Source organism: Harpia harpyja, chromosome 11 (assembly GCF_026419915.1).
Source record: "Harpia harpyja isolate bHarHar1 chromosome 11, bHarHar1 primary haplotype, whole genome shotgun sequence".
NCBI classification, from domain to species: domain Eukaryota; kingdom Metazoa; phylum Chordata; class Aves; order Accipitriformes; family Accipitridae; genus Harpia; species Harpia harpyja.
In genome coordinates, this window is record NC_068950.1 from 8,267,862 (window position 1) to 8,287,244 (window position 19,383).

General features: G+C 44.6%; 1 protein-coding gene across 2 annotated transcripts; it reads right to left on the reverse strand.

Annotated features, from left to right (window-relative positions):
- Positions 1-553: 553 nt before the first annotated feature.
- GORAB (golgin, RAB6 interacting) lies at positions 554-10,775 on the reverse strand. 2 transcript variants are annotated; one of them, XM_052800514.1, is made up of 5 exons: positions 10,643-10,775; positions 9,418-9,766; positions 6,887-6,988; positions 4,958-5,098; positions 554-2,326 (listed from the first exon to the last, which is right to left on the reverse strand). In XM_052800514.1, exons 1-5 carry the CDS (start codon positions 10,704-10,706, stop codon positions 1,855-1,857), a joined length of 1,128 nt encoding a protein of 375 aa, XP_052656474.1. In that variant the 5' UTR covers positions 10,707-10,775; the 3' UTR covers positions 554-1,854. The 2 variants fall into 2 exon arrangements, with proteins under 2 accessions (XP_052656474.1, XP_052656473.1); XM_052800513.1 differs by having other exon boundaries at positions 9,406-9,766.
- Between the last annotated feature and the right edge of the window lie 8,608 nt (positions 10,776-19,383).

Here is a 19,383-nt window from a genome sequence, read left to right on the forward strand (position 1 = left end):
TATTATTGCACTTACTGGTATCCAGTTTTGAAAACCATCATCAGGTTGCTACAAGCTGTTCTGCAACTGCAGACAGAGCAAAGGAAGTCAGTCACAATTTTCTCACGATACAATCAAATCTTCAGCTTTTAGGCCAGGTCTTCCAGCAAAATAACAAGGAATGCAGTGCATCAGCAACAACAGAGTAATGCTTCATACGTACCTCAAATGTTACTTCGGAGTTTTCTAACTTCAATCAGCTCTGATTATGAGTGGCTTCTCTAGAACAGATTTATCCCTCTTTCTCCTGTGTATGGGAGGCACCAGTAGAGATTTTCCACTGCTGCCTTGGGCCACACTTAGCTGAAAAGATTCCTGCCAAGCTGTATCCTGCCATGTCTTTACTTCATACATTTTTGTATTTTGGAACAGCCTTTTTTGAGGTTTTACTTTCACACAGCAGAAAGTTGCCAGAGGACATATCTGATTCTGTCATTTATCACCTCCTGTGGAAAAACAGTCTTGGATACATGTAATAGTATCAGATATCACAACTGAAAGTAAACACACTGCGTAGAAGATGCACCGATTTATTAATAGAATAAAAATGAAATGTAGTGACACGTTTTTCCACTATTAAAGCCATAAAGACAATCAGTGTCCCATTTATATACTTGATGGTGTCATTTCAGTAACTCATTCATAAACTCTGACTGACATGTTCAGGTCAGGTATTACAGAAACCATTTCCACAATGGAAGCAGCCTTCCTCTGTTATAAAGCGCCTAACTATGAATGCAGTCCCCACAGTTTGCAGCTGCAATTGGTCTATGGGAGGTTTTCCTATGTCCTTAATTTTAATTCCTGAGACTTTCTCCACCTGGAATAGCTTTTTAAAGCCTTTCAACAGCAACAGAGAAAACCAGCTGAACTTCTTGTGGGGTACAAACCCGGTCTTCAGGCAAGAAAATGCACTGAATATTTTATGAAAATGGGCTCACTTCCAATATACTGTGGGGATTATTCATTACAAGATCCCTGGCTAATTATTGGAACTTTGAGGCAACTACGAGAGAGAAAAATGTTCGTAATGGAACAGCTTTAATTGTTACACACTCTCTTTTGTGTGTTTCTACTTCTATGTCATATATTCTGCAATGTTTTAAACTGTAACCCATCATTTTTGTTAAATCATAGCTGCTGTGATTTCATAGATAATAACGTTATCAATGTATAGCTTTGTGTGATCTAGCATTACCTGAAAGAAATAGGCAAAGTGATAAATAGGAAATACTACAACTGACTTTGCAATTTGCCTCAATATGTGAATTTCCTTTAAATCAAGTACAGGAAAGAGTATCAGCTACGAAGACAATTAAAGCAAGCACTTGGGTTTCACAGGATTAACAACCGTTGAAAACTAATCCCTCATGGATGCAAAGGAAGACAAACATCCCATCGCAGTTGTCAGGGGACAGAATGTGTTCAGAAGCAGACTAAGTTGTGATGTTTTCTCCTGTAGATATGTCTCTCTTGCACACTGCTTGGAACAGGTATCTGTGATATCAATAAGCTGAAAGCCTTTGGAAAAACCCTGCTGTTCGCATCCAAGTACACTGTTTCAGGAAGGTACAAAGCCCCATGAAGAGCTGGGCATTAGAACATGAACTTAAACCAGAATGGTGATAACAGATGGTGAACCCCAAATGGGAGTCTTGTGAAAAAAAGCGCCTTTAACATTTGAAAACAATATTAAAGGAAAAGAGAAATGAAGTGCATATTACTGGCACTGCAGAAGCCCAGATATAACATACAGCACGCAAGCCTGCAGGGAGTATATCATCCATAACCGGCTGGCTTATCTGAATATAGTAGTCATGTACCAGAACAAGCTGGGGAGTTTCCTGGAGTCACATTTACTGCTTGAGTTTGGCTGTCCATATTGGAGGGGGATTTGGTACCAGAGTTTTGAGACTGAACCAACTGTTCAGAAATAGCAGGAGAACCGACAGCATGGTTAGCATGCTCACTCTCCCGTGCTGTAACACTGGGAGTGGGGTTTTCCTTAGCTGTCCCAGCATGACTGTGTGACTGGCTGGCTTGTCTCCCTGCTTCTGCCTCCTGCTGCTGCAGCATCCGCTCCACCTCTATCTCAAGTTCCAGATTTTCCTCATCTGCCTCCACTTCCAGCTGCTGCATTAACTCCTCCAGTTTCCTGGCCTTGCGGAGCTCATTCTGCTGTATGATCGTGCACAGGTGCTCCGTGAGGTGCTCCTTAATCTCCGTCTTGTGTTGGAGGTCCAGCTTGGCTGCCACATACTCCGACTCAGCCTTATCATACCGCTTCCTGCAAAATCATCATCATTTCTAGTGGGTTAATTCTCAAAGCACTTTACAATCTGACACATGGACAGATACTTTAAGCATCCCTGAAATGCAATGTGCTCTGCAATGCATTACGCCAGCTATTCACAACATGCTGATACGTTAGTAAAAGGGAAGAAAATAAGTGTGAATTGATCAAATCTTCTCCTCTTGACACACTAACCTCCACTGCTGCTGTATTCCAAGGGTTCATTTGGTCATCTGAAATCTACAGATTGAATCATGAACAAGCATTTTTACTGCCTGTTTTAAGATATGCATCACTAGCAGCAGAAAGAAACCATCAGAAATTGTAGTGGTTTCACACTTCTAGTGAACACCTATCTAGTGAACTGAAACACTGCAAAACAGTTTTGTGTTTTTTCTAATCCAACCATCCGCTCGACAGATACAGATGCTACAATGGTGCTACACACATTTACATTTGGATCTGGTCTAGAAGTGTACTCTTCCGGCCACCCATATATATGTTCAGAAAATCATGAGCAGCACAGATTGACACAGCATACGACATCAATAGTGATCACAACTTCTCCATGGCAACAGATGTAGAATTTTATTGTAAGCATCCCCCCGACACACACCTCCTGCCAATTTGCACTTCCTGTCATGACAAATATAGCAAAAAGGATATATTCCAAATATTTATTGAGGTTAACACATCTGGGATATCTAGCACTTTAATGGTTGGTGTCCACATTAGTGATGCATCTTCCACTACATTCAGTGAATCTGTATATTAATTCTGATTTAATTAATAGAAAGATAGATGCAATCTTGCTCACCAGGAAAGGGAACATGCAAAAGCTTTTGCAGAATGACTACGCGATGTACCTTACAGAGCATTCATAAAACTAGTATTAGTAAGGTGGTTGAATAAAGAATCCAGCTGTTTTATAAAACCAGATTCAAATATCTGGCAAAACAAAGAAACAGAAAGGAGAGATCCTTTGCTTAGGGAAACAGGAGGAAATAAGACATAGAAAAGCCTTGCCAAATATGTTCTTTTATATAATAATCACAAAACTTTGACCCAGCTGTAAAGGCTGTGTCTGCAGTGGGCAGAAGATGCCTGCTTAAGTTTCCCTCACTAGAAAGTCAAGATTTCCTTGGGTCAGGTATCTGAAATGGAAGAACTAATGCTATGCTGAAAACTTCTGCACAGTTAAACATTTGGGCTGAATTCACACATATTCTTCACAACATATTTACAAAAATTCCATTCCACAGCAATTGTCAAATGCCCCTAACTATGTATGTGCTCAGGACTATTTAATATTGCACTTTTTGACCCACTGAAACTATTTGTGTTTTAGCCCTAAAACGTAAGGCAAGAACTAAAAAATTGCTTAAAAAGGCACCACTTAATCAGTTTTGGCTCGTAATGCATAAAAACTACAACACTGGAAGTATCTAACTCACATTTCCAAATCACTCCCTCAGAACGACTTACTAAGTTCATGGAAGTCATTAAGTATTTTGTAAAGTTTATACCCTTTGTCCTACCAGCATCCCCTTTTGTTATCTTCAATTAAAAACTACTTTCCAAATGTCAGAGCCGCTTGTGTTATTAACCATTGTGCCATTAACCATTTCAAATAGACATATTATTACAAAATTTTGGTAAGGAAATTTCCAGGAGCATTTAATGGTTTTAGAAACCAGACTTAAACCTAAAATACATTGAAATGTTTTTCCTCTTGAGGATATGAAATTCTGTATTCATATGCACTCAGCTACTGAAACTACAGTTAATCTTAGATATTTCAAATGATAATTACACAAAAGAAATCCTTATTTTTTAGCTACCACTGCTATTTTTTTAAAGACTAATTACCATGTTTATTGGCCTGTGGTCAACGTATAGCAGAAGTCATAAGGAGAAATACACATTTAACACATTGAATCGTGAACCAAAAACCGCAACCGAACAGTTCCATTTTATTAAATGGCTACATAAACGTGCTGATGTTTATCTACTGATGTTGTGGTTTACCCACAACTAATAGGGTGTTCCGATTAATTTCTTGCATTTAAGGAACTCATCAGAACCAGAGTGATTAAAGGCACATTGTGAAGGGTGAAAGCTTGCTCTTTCCTTCAATTTTTGGTCCCAGTTCCAAAAGCACTTCAGCAGTATTATATGTTTTAAGCTTAATTGGTCCCATTGATTCCAACAAGACCAGAGCTGTCATCAACAAGCAAGTTTCCCTGAAAAGGACTTTCATTTTAGGACTTTTAAAAAAACTCTTTCCCCCTGAGAAGAAATAAACAACCTTGAAACAATAAAGCAGGGCTTACGGACAACTGCACAGTTAAAGCAGTAAGTATGTCTTGTGACAGCACAAAGCTGGAAAGCACAGTCTGCAGTCAGAAAACCTACTTCAGTTTCCAGATTCCAAGGGAAAAATTAGGAAATAAAAAGCATGCTTTTACCTCAAGATTTGAAAGCCCCCCCAGACTGTCACTGCTTTAACTATACATTATTACAATGACATTAACTCCATTACTGCTTCAGTGACAGGAAGCAGCATTTTCTCCCTCCATTCAGGCAGGGCTATTCCCTCCTCCCTGTCTGTCGCTTACCGCTTACCGGGCATAGGAGTAGTCCAAGCTGGCCTGATCAATGCGGTTCCGCAGGATGCCAATGTCAGCAGATACCATGTCATCCAGAGCTTGTAACTCTTTCTGAATCCGTTTTAGTTTCACTGTTTCAGCTTGAGTTCTTTTGGATCTGCAAAAGGAAGATGCTTTTTTTTTTTTCTTTTCAAGCCTCTCTTCTTGACATAATGGGCCCCATTTCATTTGCAGAGCAACTAACTTCCTTAAGAGCTATTCAGAAGGTTTCTCCTTTATGATTTAAGACTTTTGATCTTTTTTAATATCCACAGGGATCTAAAATGCCTGCTATTAAAAGACTATGGCAAAATTACGTAATGACTATAATCAAAGTGCCTAAAATGGATTGTGTTTCTTCACTGTGGAAACACACAAGAAGCTGCTGTATCTAAGTAGTTCTCAGTGTAAGGAAACAGGAAATGGCTTGGGGGGGGAGCGAGAGGGGGAAGGGTATTTAGCCCTGCAAATATCCCCTTTCAAAGAAGCCCAGTTAGTAGGGGCCAAAAAGTCACCTAACCTAAGCTTGATTTCCATTTTGTAAAATTATTCCCAAAAGGCCTAGCCAAATCCCAATGAAGTCAATGGAAACTTTTACATCAAACACAAAGGATTTCAATCAAGCCTTATGTAACCTTTTTCAGCTCAGCCTATTCATTCCTTAGTTCTGAAAACTAAATGTTGCTAAGGGCAGCAAGCGTTGATGGATTTCACTCCCAAGCAACTTTCAACAAGCTTTTACACCAGGTCACTTTACTGTCATTCACCACCACCAGCAAAGCCATGCTTTTCAGCCACTGCTTTACACCCCAAAGCAGGTACTTGATAGCAAGACTAGGTGTGTAGGCAGTGACACCATCTCTCATTAGACCAGCTAAAGCAGGTGGAGAGAAACAGACTCCTGTAGTATTGCTTAGAGCCTGAAGAAGGCCTTTGAACATCAGACATAACTCCCTAGCTATCACCTTCCAAGTCCTCCTCTCTCCCCTCTGCTTCCAGGAGGAAGAACCCAGCCTGGTGGTCACACCCACGTTTGCTGTCCTACAGTGACTCAGACCAAATCTACTTGTGCTTTATCTCTGCTGGGCAAAGCAAAACAAAATCGTCAGAACCTCAAAGAGAACGTTCTGCACAGTACCAGCTATGTTCACCTGTGCTACTCAAGAGCTTTGATGGGCAGATCATAATACATGTCTGGGAGAGCACTGTGACCATGAAAGCTTTGCGTCTCCTTCCTTGATCTAGTGTTATCAGCTGCTCCAACATCCTTTCCTACAAACCTTGCCTTCCCCGTAGTCTTAAACTATCTTGGTGGACAACACTGTACAATGCCTTAAAGTCTGGTCACCTGAAGAGCAAGAGCTAACATCTGTGAGAACCTGTGAATTTTTGTAATTTCTAATCAGCCAGTGGTAAAACAGTACCTTCTTAAACTTAAAGTTGATCATCTTCTCTTTTCAACACTTTCACATACTAGTAAGAGTCAAAAGCCCAAACAGAAATAGCTATAATTTCCCTTCATAGGTTTGGAATCAAATAAGCTTTCCTTAAATCCAGTCAAAACAAATGAGGAACACAACAGGGATAAGCATCCAAGCACCCCAACTTCCAAACATGCCCTCACTAACAGGCACAAGGACTTCAGCTAGTTCTTGAATTGTGTAATAAGTTTTCCATCTGCACACAGAGCTGCAGCTTTGGAAGTGTGAAAGGCTTAGTCGCAACTTCTTAGCCAGCACTTCTCATCAAAGGGAAATGTCGATCACAGCTGCTCACTTGTGGAGCAGTACATACAGAGCACAGAGAGGAGGAAAAAGTGAGATTTAAATAGAAGATGGGCAACTGGTTGCAGATGAAAAGTAATCCCTTCCTCAGCCTCAGTCCAGGCCGCAGCATAGCCCCTTACCTCTCAGCAATAGCTTTGGCCAGGAGTGCCTTCTTGCGTTTATTCTTCTCTTCTATCAGCCGCTGCTCTTGCTGGAGGATTTCCCATCGTGATTTTTCCTGCCTGCTCATTGACAAAAAGATCAAAATTAATAGAAGGTTCATTTCTCTCCTTGTACCCCAAATGACACAAATATTCACCATCATATTTCCTGGAACAACCTAAAAGTGTCAAAGGAACAATAAACAGGTTTCAGTTTTGAGGAAAGAAGAATCATCTGCAAGAAGTCATTCAGACCAGTAAAACATTTCCAGATGAAATCTGCTGATCAGAACAAAAATCTTCACGAACAAGTAAGCTGCTGGTTAATTCCGCTTTGCTGGAAGAAAGAGCATACAGCACTTTTTCAGAAATGTATGGAATTTTTCATTTAAAGGATGTGCTTCCCCACTAGGTAGAAGCAGTTTCAAGTTTCTTACTGGCTGCTACAAGTCCCCATCTGTTCAGTCTGCCAACACAGCCTCTTTTTTGGAAATGTTTTTTCCATAAAATGGATCCTTTCACAGGTCTGCTTTACAATACAGCCCCCAAATAATTAAACTGATACAAATGAAAGACTGGTAAAAGTTACAATGAAAATGAGCCACAAGGAAGAACAAGAATTCACTTTCGCCACTAGGAAGGAGTTATACAGGTACCATTTCCTGGGCTACATCTACTAAGAGATATGACCAGCCTCAGAGGATGGAAGGCAAAGTCTCAGGTGAGAGGGGACAACCTGCATCAACACAACTGGGCAAGATTAAGGAGTAACAAAAACTGCTCTGCTGCTTTTCCACTCTGTTGTATTCTTCATGCCCTCCCTGAAGAAGTCTCAGCTTAAAAATAGCTTAGCTTAAAAATACCCAAGTAACTCAGCTATGTTAATCTTAACAACCATTTCTGCACAAGAATATCTCTTCAGACTTCTCCTCATCACCCTATTCCTAAAACATCATACAGGGAAATATTTTTAATAAGATTTAAATTCAAGTGCACTGGCTGAGATGAGTTCAGCAGATTCAGGAGGTGGTTGTTGCAGCTAAATGTCATTTCCTCCCCCCAGAGTGAAAAACTTCTCTGTAAACCTTGAGCTATCTTCTCCCCAGTCAAATACTGTCTGTACTTTTCACCACCAGGAAGGAGCTGAACAGCCAGTACTAGTGGTGAGCTGCACCCACAGGAGGAATTTGGCACTGCTTTTCAAAGTGCTGCTATTCTGGTGAAGGGACAGCTATCTGCAGGTAGGTGATCCCAGCTAGGAGCCAGGCAGGTAAATGGCAGGCAGCACGGCCAGCAGCTGCAGCCTCTCAAGGCACATCTCTGCAAAACAAAAACTCCCAGATCCTTTTGAGTTTTGAATTTGAGTGAAGCCACAGGGTGCTTCTCCACACAAGTGCTGCTGACTGCCACAGTCCTGTCTCTCCAGTGGGAAACACCTTCAGTCCCCTCTGAGATCCTACAGACAGATCTAACCAGAGATAGGGTCTGGCACACCACACTTGGAAAGCTGCTGATCCCTGTTTTGGGGGAACACAAATGATGCATGGAAGTTTGGTGGCCAGCTAGTGTTTGTTGGTTATATTGGGCAGAAAAGTTTGCACCTGCATAGGAACTCAAGGCTGGAGCAGCACTGTTAAAGTGTTTTAAAAATAAACTATATGCCCTAGAAAAAGAATTAATCTTTTTGCCCCTCACACTTTGCTTTGCCCGCTGAGGAAAAAAAAAAAAATTAGCACTTGGATACAGATGGGAAAACAAACATGAAGAGGTAAAAACAAGCAATTTCTCATATTGGAAATGCCTGCCCTCTCTAGCATTTAGACAACAGCTTTCTTTTATAGGCTACTATCTGAATTCTGGATGATGAACTAAGTAATTGCCACATTCAATCAGACTCCCAGAGAGCCAAGTTCACTACTTTTTCCCTTCTCCCTCTTACATGTATGTTTGATGCTTCTGAGTGAGACAGGCACCCCACTGTGGGCTGATGCACAGGGTGAGAGCCTTGAGATTAGTATCATCTTGAACCATAAAAGCTAGAGAACTGCTTAAACCTCAAATTTTATCTCCTTACCAACACTTTTGGCATTAACAAATCTGCAGCAATATTGTAAAGGGGAACACAAAGTTACACAAATCACAGCGTATCTACTCCAAAAAGGGCTTTTTGTTGTGGCTGCTGACTTGTCTGCACAGCAGTATGGTGAGATTAAGTCTTCATAAACCATTAAGACAGTGCTACATCTTGTGCACTTTATGATGTACAGTCCCACTGCCATAGGAAATTATCTGAAGACAGCACGGTGCGTATCTGCATGGATTACGCTACAGAATTTGGTCCTGAATCAGGTTTAACCCAACTAGAGATGAAAAACAAAGGTTCAATGCAGAGGAAGCAAACATGATCTCTCAAACCTTCCTATTAGATACAGAAAAGTTCACTTCACAACCAAAGAATGAATCAATGCAAAATAATAAAACCCATCCTCTGATTTTACCGACTTACTAACAATTCCACTTTCTTTTTCTCCACTTTGGAGTTCAGCTTTGCAGGGCGGGTCTGGCCATTGTCACTGCCATTACAGGGATCTACCGGTGTCACTTCCTTCTGCTGGTCTCGGTTGTCATTTTGCTTTTCATCTCCTGCCGAAGGAGGATGAGGTGGTGGCACGGGCTGCTGAGGATGACAAGGCTTGTGTTTTGGTACAGAAAGCAACTGCTCAGGAGGAACAGAGGCTGCTCCACCCTGCAGTCCCAGCTTCTGACATTGCTGCTGGAGGGCTTTTTCTCGTTGCAATTGCTTCCGACTCTTATTCACAGTGTGGGGGCAATGCTGCTGCTCCAAGGGTTCATACAAATCTGTCAATGGATGAGAGGGAGAAACAGGATTAAAACCAAATCTTAAGACCAAAAACAGACTCTGTGAATTAGCTTTTCCGGGCAAGCAAACTGGTGCAAAACCAACATAAGGAAAAGACGCGCCAGGGTGTCAAGGGAAGGCAATGTGGGGGAAAACCCAGGAACCTGGGAATGTTTTGTTAGCCTAAGAATCGGGAGTTTTGAAGGATGTGAGCATCCAACATGAGGACAGGGAGGAATAAGGGGCCTGGACTGCAGGACTAAAGGAGGAGCCATAGATAGGAGTGAGGCAACTCTTGAGGGACTCATGGAGAGAGAGATCTAGGGCTAAAAAAGGGTGCCGGGCAGCCTGGTGGGCAAACTGGGGGTTTGTAAACTGAAGAATGGGGAAGAACAAGGTGATAGATGGGCAAAGAGGAGGCTGGAAACACGAGCGGGCTAGTGGACAGGCAGATGTGGCTGCAGAACAAGGGGCTGAAGAGTCTGGAAATGTACAAAGAAGTTGCGGGTGGAGAGACAGATGGGCTGGATGGGAGACTGAGGGGAGCAGTGAGAGATGGGGCCTGGCCGGGAGGGGCCGAGGGACTGACTGGGGGAAACGAGGGGCTGCCTGGAGAAGCTGACATGTTTGATACAGGGATGGATCGGATGAGCTGAGGGGATGGATAGAGGTGTGGACGTAGGGGGCTGAGGGCACGGGGAGGCTGAGGGGACGAAGGGATGTAGGTGCAGCTGCGGGGGCTGACGGGGTGCCGAGGGCCCGGAGGCTCCTCCGCGCCGCTCCCGGGCCCGCTGCCCCCCGCCAACCGGGGCGGGCGCTGCGGCCGGCCCGGTCCCGAGCCCCGGCCCCCGCCAGAGCCCGGTCGCGGTCCGTACCTGGGCGCTGGCCCCGCAGGCGCCGCAGCTCCTCCTGCGAGAAGCCAGCCCAGGCCTCGGCCATGGCGCTTCCTTCCTCCTTCCGCTGACGGGGCGCCGCGGCAGGCAGGGCCCGAGGCTGCCCCGCCACCGCCGCCCGCTCGCCGCAGGCAAACGCCGCGGACAGCCCCGGCCGGCCGCGCCGGGAGGGCCTCGCGCCTCCACGGCAACGCGGCGGCGGCGGCGGGGCGGGGAAGATGGCGCCTGGAGGAGACGGGGAGGGGTAGGCCGCGGGCAGAGGGAGCGGGTCTTCAGCGGGAGAGAGCGAGACCGGCCCTTGGCGGGGGGGTCGCTGGGCTCTGGAGGGGACAGGGCCCGCAGGCCGCGGGCCGCCTCCGGCTGCCGCTCACCGGTGGGGCCGCGCCAGGGCTCCTCAGCGGGCGGGCAGGCCCAGCGCCCCGTCGGTGGGTCCGCCGGGCAGTCACGTCCGCGGTGCTCCTGGCGCGGCAGAGGGGCTGCAGGGAAGGCTGGCTGTGCAGCAGGGCTGCAGCGGGCTCGGCACACGGCATGGGCAGCTCTGCCGTGCGCGGTAAGCTGCATGGAGCGCATCCCAGGGGCTCCTAAGAATGTAATGCCATAAAAAGCTCAGCCAGTCCCAGCTAATTAGGCGTAAATGAAGAGAAGGAGCCGCTCCCAAATAAAGCAAGCTTCAGGGAGCATCACCACGACCCCTTGGTCATTTATAGTTTGTCATTAGGTAGGTAGAAGAGAAGGCGGAATGCCTGCTCCAGCGCATCTGGAGCTGCGTTTGCAGGGTACAGAGCATGTGTTTGGGACCTGTGTAGTAAGGGAGCTATGAGGCAGGGACATCTGCACAGCTAGGTGCTGATGAGGTTTAATAAGTTAACAGTGGGGAAATCAGCAAGGAAAAGTAGTATTTTGCCCATACTGATGTTTCTGAAGGTCTGCTTTGGCCATTACGCGCAAGGATGCACACGCATACTTCAATCTTTAGGTATAAACTGAAAAGATCCTGCAACATACAGCAATATTCTCTCAGTAGCCATGAAAACATGCGTTTTTTTTCCATCCAGCCCAAACTCTTGTGGCTGCTTTAAGCCTATCAGAGGTCTTGCAGACGAGCTTACCTCCCACCAGGAGAAAGCCGGCTAGAACACAAGGGCACGAGCCCCAGGCTTAGCTGAAGCAGTCCAGGGGACTGGAGGCTTAAATAATACATCATTGGCAATAAAACGGGGACGTTTTCAGTGCCTAACCACATCCCTCCCCGTTTCCAATCTGTAAGGGATTAGGCAAGCTCTGAAGTATTGCTGTCTCCCAGAGCAAACTCATAACTCGATGACCACGTATGACTTTGCAATTTATCGCAGCAGCACTTTTAACAGCTCCTGCATGACTAACGCGTCCCATAAATACCAGCCCCGGTCAGAGGAGAAGCAGTCCTGAACTGCCACTCACTGGCAGGCGTTAAGTGTTTCTGATCGGATTTGGCTGAGTACCTTCAGGGAACAGAAGTGCTACAGTTTTTCACCCGCTGCTTAGCTGTAGGCCTTGATACTGAGTGGAAGCATCACGGGCATCCAGCGGAGGAGAAGGGGAGCGTGGTTATCTCGATTCTGTCGGCGCTGACCAGGAGGTCCTTCCTGGGTGAGTCTGGGGGCTGAGGGATGCGGAAGGATGCCCAGATGGGATTACAGCTTCCTCCAGGAAACCTGACCAGCCACAGAAGAGATCTGAATGAGAACCATAATCCAACCTTGACTCAAATGCTCTCAAACTCCAGGGAGTCCAGACAGCAGAACCAGGTGTCAGCTTGAATTTTACAATGAATCAGCATTGGCCAGCCCCACAACAAGGTGTAGGCACCTAATTCACTTTTAGATGCCTGTACAGGATTCGGGAATCTAAATTTGCCCTGGTATCTAAATCACTGTAATGGGCTGTACTGAACCCACAGATATGAACCGAATGTGCTTTGTGAAGTACAAATGCCAGATCTCATTCTTGAACCTTAGTTCTTTCTTCTCTTCCAAGTTTTAATGCTACAAACAAAAATGAAGCACCATATTCACTTTATTGCCTCAGATATTCCAGGCATAAAACTCCCACGTGTTTTATAGAAAAAGTATAAAGACTTTGGAGTTGTTAACTATAACGCTATAGGCAAAGCAGCAATCCATTTTAACAGTTTCCATCAGCCAAAGGTTTAATTACCAGCCGTTGGGCCAGTTTTCTCCAGGAACAATTATAACGCAGTGAAGTCATTTCACGGGGCATTTACCAACAGCAGATTTAGAAAACGGAGGCTAGCTGTGTTCTGTGGCTGATTGAAGTCCTGTGAGCATAACATGGCACTGAATATTTGCCACCTAGGAATAAAGTGTTTTCCAAGCAAATGTTGCTACAACACAGGCTGGACAAGGCCAGATGAAGAGAAAATAGAAGCTGCCTTTTCCATCCCCTGGAACACCATCCCAAGCAACAATGCAAACCTTTTTTTTGCATCTGGGGATGGATTTGAGTCCTGTATCTTTTTGTGCTTCAAGAGCTGCTGTCTTGCTAGCAGGCCTGGAGACCTCCATGACTGCTGCATCCATTTTCTGTTGGTCTAATTGACCTGGAGTCTGCTGGCTCTAGAAGCAGGAAGCACCAACAGATCACAAAAACATCCTTTCTTGTGCAATTCCCAAATTAGTGTGGAAGTGTCATCAATGGCTGGCAAATTGGACTCTCCAGGTCAGACCTCAGGGTCAGACCTCAGATGACATTTCAACCCAGGACAGATACAATTTGTACCAGGACATAACTTCAATTTGCATTGGTTTAGTTCGTACTGAAAACTTTTGGGGTTTTTAAGAGCCAAATAAGCTCTTCAGCAAGGGACTCCCTGACTTAGATGTATGTTTTTAACCTGATTCTGCTCACCACTCTCTGCACTGTCACAGTAACACACAAAAGAACACTCTCCCAGTAAAAGACTGGGCCCTAATGTGAGACAGGGAAAGACGTGTATAGGGAAGGACAGCTCCACTTCTGCTTGTGTTTCAGACCCTGTCGTGAGCTCCCAAGGACTTTGACATATAATTTAAGAGACCCGGGGAAAAACCCTCCTGAAAGAAACAGAGGCAAAAATTCCTAAATCCATTTATTTCTCTTTCTAATGAAAAAATCTATCAAACTGTATGCATGTTAATACTATCCCATCTTGTACCAGAGCATAACACAGGCTGGCTTAGGAAGAATGACCGTGTCCAGATGAGCCATGGCACTGTGTGAGCAAGGAGCAAGTCCTGCCTTTTGAGAATAACTCATGGTTTAATTTGTCCTTTAAAGGATGATTTTGACATCTATGCTATGAAAGTTTCTTTCGCTGAATCCTCTGCTGAACTGTCCAGGCAGCTTCCAAGCCTGAGATATTTAATTTCTTAGCATGGCACTGAAAGCAAGAGGGCACTTCAGGTGTTAAGGCTGCAAACACCTGTGTACGGAGCTATAACTTCTCTACAGCCCATTAAAGGCAATCTAGTTTTGCCCATTTTTCAGTGGGCGGTGAATTAGATTCTGCCTCAAGCCTTGTATCAATACTGGTCTCTGTGTGCAGTGGGGTTTTTTTACTGGTTAAATACCCTGAAGGTTGAGAGTTGTCCATTAGGAAACACCAGACATAGAAACCAAGGTGGAAATTAGCTTGGCTGAGCCTGGCCCCCAGGCCCAGATCCAAAACAGCATACGAGCATGTCTTTAACCTCAACCATGTGCTAACGCCCTGTTCTTTAATAGGGCCTTACTGGGCAGAGCCAGGGAAGTGCCAGGATGCCTGGCTCAGCACCAGCCTTCTCCTAACCAGGTGCTCGAGGCCATAGCTGCATTTGGAACCCAGAGCTCAGCCCACAGCAAGCTGGGGCTCTGAGTGCAACGAGATATACAACAGTGTTACAGCACCTCAGCTCCGGAGGAGGTTAACAGTGGGTGCTGTGTGTTTTACTCTGCCCCTTGGCTGCTTTATTCCGGATGCAAAACCGTAGCCAGCGATTCAAACCCCTGTAACACCGGGAGAACACAGCCCTAGCGTTGTCCTGCAGTTACCGTCCATACTGCAACGGGCTGGCTTGAGGATTTATACAAAAATGCAGGTATATCTAATGGAAATAGTGTTTCCACTGCAAAATGAATTATTCTCATTCTGGAGTGCGGTGAGAAAACTGAATTAAAAAATACAGTATTATTCTGTCTCCCCAGTTTCTGTTCCCCTTAACCAGCCAGTAAGTGGGGTTAAGTCAGCACTGTCATTTCTGGGACCAAGGCAGTCTTTTGGTTTGTAAGAATTTCTTACAGGGAAACAAAAAATCCACTTATCTAAAGAGCTACCGAGTGAAAAAAACAACATTGGAAACCTGCTTTTTAAACCATACAAACCAATGTTTTTCAACATCTTTTGATTTGTGGATCTTTATACATTTTCCAGTGAAGAGGCAGACTCTTATGCAGCAAGTTTAAGGCTGTGACCTTGCTTCCTCTGAGTTACCTTTCACAGAGACCTTCAGGGTAATCTCGACCCCTGGGCTAAGGCCTGGTTTGAAGCCACAGCTGTTTTACTTTAAAACATCCAAATTTTACTTCTCAGATCCCAGCAAAAGAGGGAACATGTCCTAGCAGGGCTCCTAGCAGATATCTCTTCTTTCCTTGCAGGATGCTGCAGGGCTGTCTATGGCACCAGGGGGGCTGGACCAAAGAAAAACATCTCAATAGGGCCAGGGGCATGGCATATGAAGAGACAGTGCAGGGCTACAGAAATCAGTATGATTTTTGCCATGGACTCCAGTGGGCTGCAAATTGCCCATCAAAACCTGCAGACACCGCTTTTTTCTTCCCAAGGGTGCCCGGGGCTGTCAGCAGCCAAACTGGGGGGAGAGTTGGTCCCACGGGCACAGAGGCTCCACACCGCACAGGGGCTAAACCCGCTCCTCTATGCATCCCGAGCCGGGCTGGTGACAAGCAGAGCTGGGTGGGGAGAGAGGCGTGTTTTTCCAGGACACTTCTCATTACAGTGATATGTTTGCTTTGAAACTGAGCCTCAAAACGTCTCAGCTTTTAAGGCCCCCACCCCATGTTTTCTTGTTTCAACTTTTGAGCATTTTCCTTAAGTTCAGCTTTCAGAAAATAAAATCTGAGCTGAAAGGAAGCTCAGCATGCAGTATGAATGTTTTCTTTTTTAAAAAAATTAAAATTCTTACTGATATTTTGGGGGTCTGTCTTTCTTTCCTCACTGAGACTATTTAAGACAGATTTTCCGTAGAGACAAAAATATTCCTTAGTAATTCCTCATCTTAAAATATTTGCATGAAAAAAAATCTCAACAGGATTAAAAGCTGGCTAAAAAAGGCACCTTAAGAAAAAAGCTGGTGAAATAAAACAAAATTAATCCTGACCAGAAATATCCTGAAGATTATAAATTTACCACTTTGGATGGCAAAACCAGAGCTGAGCAATAAAACAAGTGGAAATGAGCAATTATTGACATATATTTTCATATAGCTTAAGAATTATTTTTGCAGCTAATGACTTTAAAAAGAGACTTTCTAAACAGTTTTAAAATATCTTTTAAAGAATACTTTTTAAAACCCAAGTTAAATATTTCATGACAGTTCTGTAGTGCTTTTAATTGCATTGCTCAATGTAAAACTTGTAATTCAAACATTTATATAGAAAAATTAGAAAGCAATTGCTTTACTTCTAACCATTTGCATAAAAATTATAATCTAACTGTCAAAACAGTTGATAAAGCTAGAGATTTGAAGAGAAATTTGCTAAATGTTTGTTATCTTTGGCATAACATGAGTGATTAGAACCACTGCGCTAAACAAATTGAATTTTCATCAAACAAACTTATTGTTGTTACATGCTCAAGTGAATGAACTGCAGTTGTTTAGTCTGGATGGGAGAGAAGTGTAGGGGGGAAGACATGATAATAGTCTTTAAATATATAAAACGCAGCTGTGAAGAGGCAAGGATTATGTGTTCTTAGCATCCATGTTGGATAGGTGAAGAAGAAAGTGAGACCCAGGCTAGACATACGGAGTGGCTTCCCAGCAGTTAGGGCAGCAAAACATGGAAAGAATTGACTTAAGACCACCATAGAGGCTCCATCACCAGGTATTTTTAACAATAAACATCTGTTGGACAAGGCAGAGGAAAGGTCAATGCAGCTCTGGGACAATGAGATGCAGGTTTTGGTGATTTTGGGTGTGTGGATCCCCACACGGGTTCTAGAGGAGATGGGGACCCACAGACACCCCACGGGTGCAGGCTTGCAGGGCTGCTGTGTAACATTTTTGGCCTTGCTTTGCTGAATCATTTTTGTTGGCCCATTTGAGATACTGCACATCCCATCGGGGTGTGCTGGCTCCCAGCTCAGAACTGGCCAGCTCCTGACACCTCTTCCAGTCTTGTTCCTATGACTGTGATGCTTCCCACACCAGTCTCACCTCTTCCCACTGCTATCACGGCCCCATCACCCTTCTCATGGGCATGTACATCTGCACCACTAGCTGTACCACTTTTGGTGCCAGCCAACTGTGTAGGTCCTGCCACCTCTGCAAATGTCTGTGTGGGAAATCATCATCTTTTCATGGCAAAACAGAAGGACAGATGGTTGCCAAACCCAAGAGCCAGCAGTGCTTGTATTTGCAGTAGAGTATTATATGATGTGAAAATCACTTTATTACCATAACATGCCAAATACCTCCAATGTGACAGCTGAGTCCAACGTGTGCTAGGACCAGTTCATGTGTCTCTTTCCAGCTATGCAAGCCATGTGCTGGAGGATGCTGTCCTCTCACCTCTCCCAGCTCAACGCTGCTGCAACTCAGCAAGTTGGGATGAGACAACTCCCTTCTGCAAGTGAAATGCTGGTGACCCTCAAGGAGTGACATGGGACCCTGCTCCCATCCTGTGGCATCCCCACAAGGTACCCCAGAAATGCTGCCACTTGTGATGAAGACACAGGGCTGAATTAGTTTACACTGGTTTAGCTTGTTTTCAGCCCAGGTGGCTGAAGGGACAACCAGGTCAGGTCATGTATTCAGTGCCAAAGGAGGATGTGTGACAACGCCTACCTATTTGCAAAACAAGCCATCCCCTCACCTTTTCTGTATCCTTGCAGTAAGATATTGGACATTTCTTCATGGAGTCTTGTCCAGACCACCACCGCCGCCTCCTCATTCAGGGTCTCTGGAGGTGTCTGTAACGCAAATATTAAGGAAGAACGACCAAGCACGTCCCACAGCAAAGGAACCCATTTGGAGACCAGCAAGCTGCAGGGTCTTCAGGACACACACTAGCTTGCTTCACCTGCCCATCCTGCAAACACTTAAGCTACAACAGACAGATGTGCAGGGTTACGACCTCACTGTCCTCTCAGCTGCCTGGTACTGCGCTGCAGCCACGACGAGAGGTTAGGGGAGCCCAAGTCGGCCAGGTTATCCTCAGCACCATAAACCAGTGCTCTTGAGATAGCATGGCCAATTTTGTGTGCAGCACTCCAGCATCACCTTGAATGAACGCTACCTGTGGTGCACCATGTCCTGCGCCCAGCCAGCTCATGAGCACTCACTGAGCTTCGAGGGATGGTCTTCTGCTTCCACCTGCAGCCTCGGCCACTTGCCACCCCACAGATAAAGCGTGCTACAATTTGGAAGTCTTTAAGATGAAATGTTGCGTCTTTCCTGCAATAAAGTTCACAAAATGTTGATGCTTTCTCTCTGCAGCAAGCACAAAAAAAGATGTGAAACCCCATGTGTTTATAGGAGTTCTTAGTGAACTGCTACTCACCGAGGGTGGGTCTGAGAGGAGGTTTTCAAAGGATTGCTGAGTTGCAGAGCACTTGGCTCTCACTGAGGCCTTAGTAGGCAACTTCCTTTCATGGCTTTGGAAAGTCACCCCTGTGAGTTGGTAGCTGCCTTTCACGATGTTCGTGTAGAAGATATTTTTCAGCAGTTTCTCTGGGAGGAGAGTGTTTTCTTTAGTTTTTTCAATACTGTCGTGACTGCACACCCAACTGACACCCACAAGGCTTACTAGGGCCACGTACTAATGAAGATTTCCAAGCATCAGTGTCACTCACAGGGTTTGAGCTGTAGCTATAAAGACTGTAAATAAGCAGGCCGATGGCCAAAGAGGCTTAGCAGCGCTTTGATGAGGTATTCAAGATAGTTGGAGAGCGATCTGTACCACACCCTGGCTACAAACACTGATATCACACAGATCTCAGCCTGCAATAAATGGATAGGTTAGTAAAGCAAGCTCTGATTAAAAGAGGGCCAACCAAAATTAGACCTTTACTGCTGCAGCAGTAAGGTGAAAAAAAGGATGACTGGTTTCTTCTACTGGTGGAAAATTCTGGTTTTGGAGCTGAGCTGAAGAGGAAAGACTTAATATAATGAGAAAAGGTCATTTCATTTCGGGTCAACCAAAACCGTTTTGCTTGACCAGTAACAAAATGTTCTGGTTTGCTTGGAGACTGACTAATCTTTAAAAAAAAAGTAAAACTAAAACCCACAACTCTCTTCCTTTTAAATTTAGTCCATTTGAAAATGAACAGGAGAAAAAAAAAAAAAAGGCGGCTTCAAACTAAATGATCTTCAATAAAGCAAACTGCTTCAGCCTGAAAATGCTGAAGTGAAACGTTTCAATATTTAAGGAAAGAAAGAACTTCTATTGTTTTGTGTTGTCATTGACTGACT